This window comes from Haliotis rubra, unplaced genomic scaffold (genome assembly GCF_003918875.1).
Source record: "Haliotis rubra isolate DU_JTF1 unplaced genomic scaffold, ASM391887v1 Scf326, whole genome shotgun sequence".
NCBI lineage: Eukaryota > Metazoa > Mollusca > Gastropoda > Lepetellida > Haliotidae > Haliotis > Haliotis rubra.
In genome coordinates, this window is record NW_025766998.1 from 790250 (window position 1) to 802681 (window position 12432).

A 12432-nucleotide genomic window follows, 5' to 3' on the forward strand; every position below is an offset into this window, starting at 1 on the left:
TTGTATGCAAGTTCCCATGTGTTGTATGTGGAGTTCCCATGTGTTATATGTTGTTCATGTGTGTGTATGAGTTGAGTTCCCATGCATTATTCCATGTGTTGTATACAAGTTCCCAAGTATTATGTGTTGTATACAAGTTCCCATTAATACAACATGTGTTGTATGCAAGTTCCCATGTGTTGTATGCAAGTTCCCATGTGTTGTATACAAGTTCCCATGTTGTATAGTTCCCATGTGTTGTATACAAGTTCCCATGTGTTGTATACAAGTTCAAGTTCCCAAAAACATATATATCATTCCCATGTGTTGTATACAAGTTCCCATGTGTTGTATAAAAGTTCCCATGTGTTGTATGCAAAGTTCCCATGTGTTGTTACAAGTTCCCATGTGTTGTATACAAGTTCACATGTCATAGTTCCCATGTGATGTATACAAGTTCCCATGTGTTGTATGCAAGTTCCCATGTGTTGTATACAAGTTCCCATGTGTTGTATACAAGTTCCCATGTGTTGTATACAAGTTCCCATGTGTTGTATACAAGTTCCCATGTGTTGTATACAAGTTCCCATGTGTTGTATGCAAGCTCATATTTGAGTTGTATGTGGAATCGTGTGTTATATGTGAGCTGATGGTATACTGTATACAGTTATGGTGTTCTTCTACAACCTCTACTTAACCACTGTTAATACTACTACTTCTGCTGCTACTACAACCACTACTACAACTACCCACTGCTACTACTTCCCCTGCAACTGATATTATATGGAATAATGATGTTTATCAACAAACAAACAAACTTCTACTACAGCTGCAACTAATACTGTTGATACTGGAGCTGTTAAAATGATCCATGCAGATCTCAACATTAGAAATAGAGGTCAGAACAATCAAGTTACAGGAAGACAACCTGATACTCTAAACTTTTTGTATATCAGTTACATAAGCTGTTAGTTGTTTCATGAACAATTGCTTGTCAACGTAGACATTTCATACTGCGGTGACCAGGAAGAATCTAGTAACGTATCAGGGTAGGATTCCTCAGTAGGATGTGGGTACAAGCATACCATGATGACATGGTGTAGCACATGGTGCTTATATTGTGGTAAATATGTTTTATGCTTATATATAGGACGGTTCTGTAGCTCAATCTGTTTGCTTTAAGCTGTTTCTAGATTGATGTCTGTGTAAGACAGGCTCGTCATAGATGGCCAATAAGTAATGACTGGGTAGTTGGGTAGTCAAGTGGTAAAGGCATTGGCTCATCGTCCCGAAGGTCTGGGTTTGATTCTTTATGTGGGTACAGTGTGTAAAGCCCATTTCTGGTCTGCGTGCTGCTCTAACCCAACGAAGACTATTATGATGATTTTTGGTTACAGTGTCCATTACACAAGAAGGTAATTTAAGGGCTTATGTGTACGATCTGTGTGCAAGGTGATCACATTGTGTCCTGTGTTTCAGCCAAGGCAGCCGGAGTTGTGTGTGTCCTTGGCATTGGGGTCGGCCTGGGGTCACTGTTGGTCTACAAGTTATACTACAACTACATCCGCCCCATCTTCAGCAGGCAGGGCTCCGACAACAACACAACAACCTCACAGAACATATACCAGGAAGATGACTGCTGCTTCTATACAGTGAGTATCACCAAGTCAGTCCGGCATCACATACCTCGTGGGCATGTCTAGTGGGGCATGCAATCAGCCACATTCCTCTTCCGCAAACTTGTCTACAGTTCAGATAGTGGCCTACTATTGTTAATTTCAGACAGCTGAGGGGAATATTCATACAAATGTCTTGAGTTTCTGAGGAAGGGAGATAACTCAGAATGAAACTTGTTGACAATATGATCAGTTTTTATCACTGGAAGGATGTACATTTAAAAAATACAAAGGAAAGACTTCCGCCTGTATACCCCCCATAAATTTCATTCTAGTCAAATCATATCACCTGAATATATATTCCTCATCTGATAAGGTTAATTGTATCTGAAAATACTGAAAGACATATCCGACTTCTAAAATTGCCACTCGAAGGAATTTTTCCTCATCGTTAAAATTTAGGGGGAATACAGGCGGAAGTCTTACAATACACAAATCTTACACAATATCATCCAATCACAGCTGTCAGATGAATCTGCCTGCACTGAAGGCTCCCTACGAAAAGTGTTTGTTAAACTACGGATTCTGGTTTGGTAGAGGATAACCTGTAAGTATCTGTAGCAGTGGTAGGTAATGAAATGGAAGAGAAATGTTCTATCTCTATTTGGTAAAAGTTTGACCTTGATATGCCAGCACCTGATAGTTTCATCAAAACCTGCATCTTCCATGGAGAATCTGATTCCAAATCTTCAACCAGCAGTCATTTCGACTACCTTATAGAGAGATTGTTCCTAGTGTACTGTAACATTAGAAGGCTGTACTACCTGATAAAAGATTGTGGCAAGTGTACTGTAACATCAGAAGGCTGTACTACCTGATACAAGATTGTGGCAAGTGTACTGTCACATCAGAAGGCTGTACTACCTGATACAAGATTGTGGCAAGTGTACTGTAACATCAGAAGGCTGTACTACCTGATACAAGATTGTGGCAAGTGTACTGTAACATCAGAAGGCTGTACTACCTGATACAAGATTGTGGCAAGTGTACTGTCATCATCAGAAGGCTGTACTACCTGATACAACATTGTGGCAAGTGTACTGTAACATCAGAAGGCTGTACTACCTGATACAAGATTGTGGCAAGTGTACTGTAACATCAGAAGGCTGTACTACCTGATACAAGATTGTGGCAAGTGTACTGTCACATCAGAAGGCTGTACTACCTGATAAAAGATTGTGGCAAGTGTACTGTAACATTAGAAGGCTGTACTACCTGATAAAAGAGTGTGACAAGTGTACTGTAACATCAGAAGGCTGTACTACCTGATACAAGATTGTGGCAAGTGTACTGTAACATCAGAAGGCTGTACTACCTGATACAAGATTGTGGCAAGTGTACTGTAACATCAGAAGGCTGTACTACCTGATACAAGATTGTGGCAAGTGTACTGTAACATCAGAAGGCTGTACTACCTGATACAAGATTGTGGCAAGTGTACTGTAACATCAGAAGGCTGTACTACCTGATACAAGATTGTGGCAAGTGTACTGTAACATCAGAAGGCTGTACTACCTGATAAAGATTGTGGCAAGTGTACTGTCACATCAGAAGGCTGTACTACCTGATAAAGATTGTGGCAAGTGTAATGTAACATCAGAAGGCTGTTCTACTTGATAATCTTAATGTGAATACCTTCATCTTCCAGTATAATAGAAAATGTTGCACTGTCAAACCATGTAATGAGTATTTACCTCACGTAATGGAAACTGCTTATGTCTATTATTGATAAAACTTGCCTGCTTTTAGTCTGACCTCGTTGGTTTATACATCGGCAGCTGGTAGCCTGTTTAGCTGAAGTGATTTTGATGGGGGCTCTTGTGTATGCTAAACAATTCAAGATCTGAGGTTTTCGGGTAAAATAAAACCACAAATGATGACAATTACGATAATTCACTGCACTATTTCCCCCTGAAAGGCTATCATTTTCATAAACTGTTCGATATTCTGTTGAATATTTTGGATTTAATGATGCAAAGACATGCTTTGAAAAATGGCAACTGAACCATAAAAATGTTGAGTTGAGCAAGTAGCCTGCTTCATCAACAGGCAATACTACCTGATTGCAGAATTGTGTACTGCTTTGTCAGAAGGCTGTACTATCAGAAAATGAAATTCTGGGAAGTGTTCTGCTACATTTGAAGGCAGTACTACTAGATAATGGGACTGCAGTAAATTCATGAACTGGTTCAACTGTTGCAACCAAAAATTAATGATAAGTATCTGTACCAAATCCAACTATGGGTCCTTTTTCCAATGCTATTGTTCTTGACATACATTTTATAAGTTCAAAAAAAGAGGTAGTGAACTACAAATGTAAACATACATGATGTCATGGATCCAACTGAAAACAATTACAACGGCCGGTCATGCAGTACAGACTAGCCATGCAGGTGTAAATTGTATCAGAAGAACTTGACTTCATAAACAAACCTCACATTTTCCACTATTTGTTTTCATTAGATACTGAGGGCCAATGAATGGTTTGTTTAGGGTTGTCCAATGCCAGAATGTAACAAATCTGCCGCTGCAGGGCTGTTAGTTTAGGTAGACAGGAGCCCAGTCATGTGTATTGCTTCATCTGAAGGGAGAACTACCTGATAGAGGGCTTTCTGGCAAGTGTACTGTAACATCAGAATGCTGTACTTAAGAAATACTGTTTACTCTATCACCATGTATAGTGTAATAAAGCACACTTTCTCCCTGAACTATTATAGTTAAAGTACGAGGACGCGCGCAGAATGGCGCAGTGATGCCAGTACATTGTGACGTAATGCAAAAAGTGCACATTATCGTCTGATAAAGTACTGTCGGCGCCTTTGATCTTTCACCGGGGGCATCTTAGAATACCTGATAGAGGGCTTTGTGGCAAGTATACTGTAACATAAGAAGGTTGTACTACCTCAAATCTTTGAAGGGCATTTAGAAGTGGAATGCATAAGAAAAGCAAGATATATGGATGTCAACTTCTTTATTGTGAATAGTACCTGGCTATTCACAATAAAGAAGTTGACATCCATATATCTTGCTTGGCTGTAATACCTGATAAAACATTGTGGCAAGTGTATTTTAACATCAGAAGGCAGTACTACCTGATAAAACATTGTGGCAAGTGTACTGTAACATCAGAAGGCAGTGCTACCTGATAAAATATTTTGGCTAGTGTACTGTGCACAGGATGACAGTACTACCCAATAACTAGATTGCGACAAGTCATGTTGTATCCTTGTTTCTGAAGATCTTCTCAAACTGTCAGGGGAACAGGAGAATTGATTTCAGATTTTTCACACCTTTTAACAAGGAGATAAAAAAACCCAGCTGGATTCTTTGAGAAACAAACCAGGTTCATTTTGTGTACAAGAAATATATGGCAAAAGGAATTAAGTGGTGGATTTCAGCTTCTTTGTTCTCCCAGTGGAACTGTTTGGTACGGATGCTGGAACCATCACTTGCTTAATCCGAAGTGCATTGGGAGGATAAAGATGAGAAAATCCATTTCAACTCTGTGTTCACTAGAAGTATGTCGAAATAACATTGGGTGTTACTCCAGCAGTAACACAGGAGGGGAAACCAGAAATAGTCTTCACACATTGTAACCATGTGGGGAATCAAACCTTCAGCTTTACAAACAACCGCTTTAACCACTAGTCTAGTCTGTCTCATAGTCCAAGAACCACATTAATTTCTCTACTGCCTAGCCCTTCCTGCAATGTTAAAGCCCTAAATGAAGCAAGTCTAGATTTCCTCAGGTTCAGGCTGAGTCTCCCACCTCACTGGGGCTCCTTTTACGTTTAAATGGGATTATTTGTTACTATCAATAATATATATACAGAAACTAAGCATTAGCCTACCACTTGTCTACCATCCACCGACTATGTCAGGTCGTCTTAAAGTTACCCACCATTACTGAGACAGCCTCATGGTGGATGTTGTATTTTGAACTACCTTTGAGTTGATTAATTCATCTACAACTTAGAATCGCCTACATTGGATTCGTTGATGCAATGGTCAGAAAGTTCATCAATTATGTTTGTTTACAGCACTAGACCGTGAGTTAGTCCAGTGGTTAAAGTGTTTGCCAAGGTGGGTAGGATGAAGTGGTATTTTGACTGACAACCTTCAGGGCCTCATGAGTAGCTTTGGTTAAATACTGGTCAAATAAAGGAAGCTGAGAATTCAATTCTAGTTTACACTGATCCAGTTACCTGCCTATTAACGGTGGACATTAAGCAAGTTCATATTGTGTAGAAAACTTGGGTTCAGATCTCCCTATGGGTAGAAATTGACACCAAATAGTCTTACTCTTCCTGCATGAATGGTTTATTAAAAATGGGGAAAATTATCACCGATTATCGATAGATATTATAGGAATTTTACTAATTTTAGCTCTGGTTTCCTGCTACAGGGAAAAGTAACTCTTCAGTGCGGGAGTTGTTATGGTGTGAAGGTCACCTCTGTGTACACTGGATTCCATTCACATTTCAGCCAATATTTGCCCACAATCATATATTATTCTCCATCTTTTATTATGACAGTTACCATATGGTGTAGGCTGTGATATCAGTCTATCAAATCTGCCAGAGCCACTTCCGAACCTAAACCATCCAGGTGCATGATGGGATGGCCAGACTGCCTGAACATTCACTCATGTTTCTGGGGTAAAAATAGAACTCTCCTGTACTGAAGGAATTATCTATGTTGAGGTAATTCACAGCTTACATTGAATAACCTTTACACGTTGGGTGTGCACAATTATCACCAGACGCCTATACATGTTAGGATACACGCAACCATGGTCAGACAGAGGTGATGATGGTTAGAGGTCAGATTGGATCTTAAAAGTCACACGTCATGTACAAGTGTTTCATGGATTATTATTATTGCACAATTCTGTTTGTTTTATATATTTATGGTATTCAAGCTTTGAAAGTATACTTATATAGTACTACCATTATCAAAGACCGAATAACTACTACTTATGGAAATATGTAAAAACAGCTTTAACCTGTCAGCTCCATGCTGATATTGAATACTATTTTCATGACAACATCTCCCAACATCTTAAGTCCACACTCATGTTATCATATTCAAATCTGATTAAATTGACTTAAATTTAAATTGTATTTGGGTAAAAATAATAGAATTATTCAATTCTACGTGCATAAAATGGGATGTAATTTTAGAAATATACGAAGATATACGTGACAGAAAAATCTATTTTCTTCCTTTATTTCATCTGGTTCTCCTGTTTTCAACAGTACACTATATGCACACAGCGTTGGTGGGTGTGTTTCTGTGGACCAGTGCCACACAGGTGCTATGTTTCCATCTGTCTGAGAGTGGGACATGCATGTCGTATCACACACTCAGCACAAGCTCTGGCGACAAGGTGATTGGCTGACTGAAAACTCTTCTACCTGTCTGCAAGAAGCATTAATCATGACAGCTTGTTGTCAGAGTAATGTGTAGCCAGTTCCTGGTTCATTTCCGGAGGAGAATGTCATCTACTGACATGTTGTGTATGTCTTATCAGCTTGGCCAGGAAGGGTCCAGTTTTACTATCCTGGTATCCAACACACAGATCTATAAGCCTCAAGGTTGGTACAAAATGTCCAATCTTGAATTGTTTTTCTAGCTGGCCAAAAGGTTTCAGATAAACATATACAATGATCTGATCAAGCATACAGTGAAGAGGCTGAAGCTATATCTTTACTCAAACATATAAAATTCAGAAGGAATATGTGTGCATAGACAGAATTGGGAACATAAGCAGTGTGTACAGTCATTATGTAAGTTTATTGTGATCATCAACAATGTATGGAGTCCCTTGTACAATCATGTAAGTAAAGCTTCCAGTTTTTCTATGATAAGGAGGTTTATTAGAGATGTGTCATATTATTTAGGTGAAATATGGCAAGGACAAAAACTAGTATCATGTAATCATTGTAAGAAACAGTGGTTGTCACGGTTACATAATGGTGATCTACTGTGTCAAACCACTGTACTGATATTTCTATAATGGCTTGGGGCTTGTGTTGTATTTATGTTTATGAGCATTGACCCAATTATTGGTGGTTAATGGTTCAGCTATACCACGAGTGCGTTCTTCCTCCATAGGACAGTCAGGGAAAGTTTAGCCAGGAGAACTAGTCAATATTTCTGAGTCTTTCTATAGATGCAAAGAGGCAGTTGTTTGTCAGACACTTATGACAGTTAATGTGGGAATCATTACGTTGAGACATTTTCCTGCCAGTTTTCGTAATTGGGTCATTCCCTGGTAGTAAGAGATAGAGAAATAAATTGCTTTCTGATGTGACTGAACTAACCAAATCTTCTTGTTTGTTAATGACCTTGAAGTACGATTTGGAAGGAGTGAGAAATGAGGATTTTGTTTAGTATTCATTGAACGAAGGATGGTAGGACCCCAGAGGGGCAATTGTATCTGGTCTCACAACACTCGCACTGTAGGAATTACAGAAGTGTTTAGCTGATACAAAATTATAAAGTGTCGTTATGTTTAAAGTCACAGTTTGGTTAATGTTATGGATTATTTGGTTCTGAGTTAATAATAGAATATTCTCCCATAAAGTTTATTTAGTTCATTTGGATTGATTGTTTATCAATCTTTATGTTTAGTACAGTATAGTATAGTTTAGTATAGCATTGCTTACTGCAGTACAGAATGGCATAAGGCAATACTATCACAGTGAATATTATAGCTCAGCATGACCCTCAAGTATAATATAGTACAGTACAGTAGGGTTTCCACGGGTACTCCAGGATGAGTCGGGTTCAGCTGGACTCGAGTCCATTTTCAAGGACTCGAGGACTCGAAAAGGGGAGATAACTCGAATTTTTTGACGTTGACAGACTGTCAGCCATGTGCTAAGCACAAGCAGCTGTTAACGTCTAATATTAAGATAAGATATAACTTTATTATCCCGGAGGAAATTCTTATACATTCAAACTGTCTCAAAATGAATATATACACAGTTCACAAAAATATACACAATAATTACATGCTCAAAACGAATGCTATTTACAAATAAAACTGACATGATATAATTCAATTAACCACATAGGTAAAGAGGCTGAATAATTCTAGTTCTAATCACATGATGGTGATTCAAAATATTTGTTGCATTCACGAATACTTGATGGTATGAAAGACTATCGAGCTCTGTTTGTTTTGAGGGAAGGTAATCGACAGCAGCGTCCAGAAGGAAGTAGTTCAAAATGGTGAGATCAAATATATCAACTATCAAATCTAATTTTAGCTGCCTTTGTGACAATCTGGCGCTCAGAGATAAAGGGAATATACTTGAATGACACTCCAGAAAATTTGCAAGCAGTATTAACAATTTTGAAAAGTTTGTACAATGCTGTATGGTATGATATAGCATAGTATAGTATAACTCTAAATGACCCTCAAGTATAGTACAGTACAGTATTGTACAATGCTGTATGGTATGGTATAACATACTATAGTATAACTCTAAATGGTGGTAAGGCTATTGTTCACTGTAGGAAGAACTTTCTGATGCGTTTATTAAAATAGTGCCTATGAACATGATGAAATGTATTTATATTAGCTCTGTACTTGGTTTTTACAGATATATTCCACCAAAGTCATAAAACAATACAAGGACAAGAAGCAGAATATAAACACATTTTATGAGATTGTTGAAAAGTATGTTTTCATAGGAGGAGAACATGTAAGAAATGTGCTTATAACTTTCTGTCACGTACAAGCTGAAGAGTTATCTCCCTTTAGGAATGAATGTCCACGAAATATTGTGTGTAAATGTTTCCTGAGTGTAAATCTTATCTCACTTCAGCAATTTGTTTATTTGGTTTAGGCTTTTGGTTAAAGGGAGTAACATAACAGTAAGCCAGGGTTCCATTTCACAGAACCACTTCAACTGCAGGAAGTCTGTGTCAGAATGTAAAGCCAAGTTCTTGTGTTGAGCGAGTCCCAGCTCTTGAAGCTGTTAGGATCCAACTGTTGATGTAGTTGTAAGGGAGGTAATTACCGGGATGGTGTTTTACTTGACACACATTGTATAACACACGTTGCCAGCATCACGTGTGATCTTTGCCTCTATGATATCACTGACATTAGAACAATGATACACATCCCTGCTCTGACATTCAACAGCTAGGACCGTGGAGCTTGTGGAGCTCGCAACACAATGTGGTTACAGTTCTTTGGACAAGATAGACTGCAGTTTGGGACATGTTGATATCCATTTGTTAACTGTAGTTTTGTTGAAAGAATATTTAGTCACACAATTGTTAGTCTTCTACTTTTAGTAAAACAACTTAAGTTTTTCTCAAATTTCAAACTGAGTTTGACAATTTGAAACAGCTGAATTTTTAACTCAACTGCATTTTTAAATAAAAGAGCCCAAACAACTTAAGTAATCTATCCACCAAACTCAAATTGTCTACTAAGTTTGAGTTTAATATTGATTTCAGTTTATTCTGGAAAATGCATTTCCTGCGTTTTCTCAAATTTGAGGAAAAACTCAGACTTAAGTTTGTTTCGAGAAATCGGGGCCTGATCACCTATATAATAACAAATGTGTGAGTGAGTGAGTGAGTATGGTTTTACGCTAGTTTATTCCTGCAATATCACAGCAGGGGACACCAGAAATCAATGAATGTTTAGAAACTAGTTTATTTTGTATCATAACAGCACAGTCATTAAGATCGGTAGGCAGAACACATGTTATACTATCTCAGTAAAATATATGAAAGGTAAACTCAATATGCTGGTTTTAGTTGTTTTTTTAATTTTGTTTGTAATGGATACCTGTAATTGCGACCAGAAATGTATAATTGCTAAGTATTTGTTTCTGAAGGAGATGGTGCACTCTCCCTCATTTTACAGTATACAATGTCCAGTGAATGCAAGTGTCTGGATAAGTGAGGTTCGATTGTACCTTCAAGCCTACAAGTTCAGACTGTACAAACCAACCCATTTCTAGATCAGGGTATGGCAATATTGTCCCTTTAATTTTATGTAGGTGTTCGAAACAGTAGTTTTGTGGAAAATGCAGGGTTTCTAGCTTGGGAGAAAAACGCTAGTACACATCAATTCTCATTGTTAACCCCATTTGACTTGTTTTCACTTTTCGAGAATAATGAAATTATTGCTTGCTTCTAAGATACAATAATATTCATGGCATTGATGTTTCATTTTGAAACAGCTTTGATATCAGATTGAAAAAAACAGTATTTATTCTCAACATTTATGTAGAAATGATATCATACCTGAGTGGAAAATATGGAAAACATGGCCTACAATGACTCTTTTTGTTGTGTTGTTCAACCAAACATGGAAATGACTATTAGGTGATATATTTTTACAGGTGTTAATTGTAAATGTGACAATATAGTGGCATTATGGGTTAGTTGTAGGAAAATACAACAAATAATGCTGACACCAACTCTTGCTGACTGAAGCTGTTGATCTATTAAGATTGAATATATTAATTCTCAGACAACTATTGTATAGTGAATGGGTCCATCTGTTGTGTTATTTTTCAAGGGATAATTTAATGTTATGAATAGTCATAAATCACCAATATTGGACAGAAATCCCCATTATGTTTGAAGAAATAATTGTTCGTGTTTTTAAAACCCAAGTGAAACAGAATAAGCTAATGTTAGTGAAATGCATTATAGATATTGAACCGCAATTTTTTTTAGCAATTTATGTACATTTCTGTGTTGAGATAGTGCATTTCATCATATTCCCTTTGTTGGGAGTTTGATTTAGCTGACTTGCAGTAATACACTTGACAGATGTTCACCACCTTGCTCCCCCTGAAGGTGTAATGGACTCACCCAGAAGCAACTCAGTGAGTGGAAGGCACTCTGCCATGGATTGGCTGTCATCAATAAGCACTGATGCTGTGTGGAGCTTCATCAAATATTTACTTGCTTTTGATATAGGCACTGTTTATAACAGCCATGTGCAGAGCTTTGGCATCTTCCCTTCAACTGAAGAATGTAGGACAAATCTGAAACTCTGATGGTTAATTTTTGTGTTAATTCTGATGCTCCTTAACTTGTGGCATATTGCACATATTTTAGACTGTATAAATTAATGTTTGTTATTTCTGATGCTCCTGTCCAACTTGAAGGTAGTTTATTCAAACATATATAAAGAGATCTGTTTTAGAAAATGTATACAATCAGCCTTTCATTTAACAGTCCTGTTTGAAAAAAGTCCTGTGTAAGTAATAGAGAATACTAAACGATGTCCCGTGTAATACCATATTTATGAAACGAGTGAATGGTTTGGTATCTAACGAGAGAAAGCAAGTTAGTTACCAATACCATTCACGAGTGTGTAATAACATTGTAAAATTATTAAACAGTGATATCTTCAACGGGTGAGTAATAAAACATATTAATCCTTTTTCTTCACAACTGCAGTAATTATTTCTGAAAAGGGATATCTGAAACCTATTGGTAGGTTTGTTTTTCTTTACAACTTATTTTGGGGCTTCCACATTTGAGAAACTTTAACAGAAATCTGTAGTTTAACAAAACAGTAACTTGATTTGGCCTTAACAAAGACTACATGATTTCATTCAGCTGTCAGTTGATCTGTCGTCAACAATCACTGAGACAATGAGGTCGGACACCATGTATGTAATGACTCACTGATTCAGTGACTCACTTCCAGCTGTGCACTGAGTCTCATACAGTACTAAGATGCAGGATTCTTTAGGCCAGATCATTTTGTTTCTTTTTCTTATTTTTT

General features: G+C 37.5%; 1 protein-coding gene across 1 annotated transcript in view; it reads left to right on the plus strand.

The window, feature by feature from the left end:
- LOC124283964 overlaps positions 1-12432 on the plus strand; it is a 71468-nt gene that overhangs the window by 34424 nt on the left and 24612 nt on the right. Inside the window, 1 exon segment of the mRNA XM_046720014.1 lies at positions 1459-1631. Coding sequence (XP_046575970.1) covers positions 1459-1631 — 173 coding nt within the window.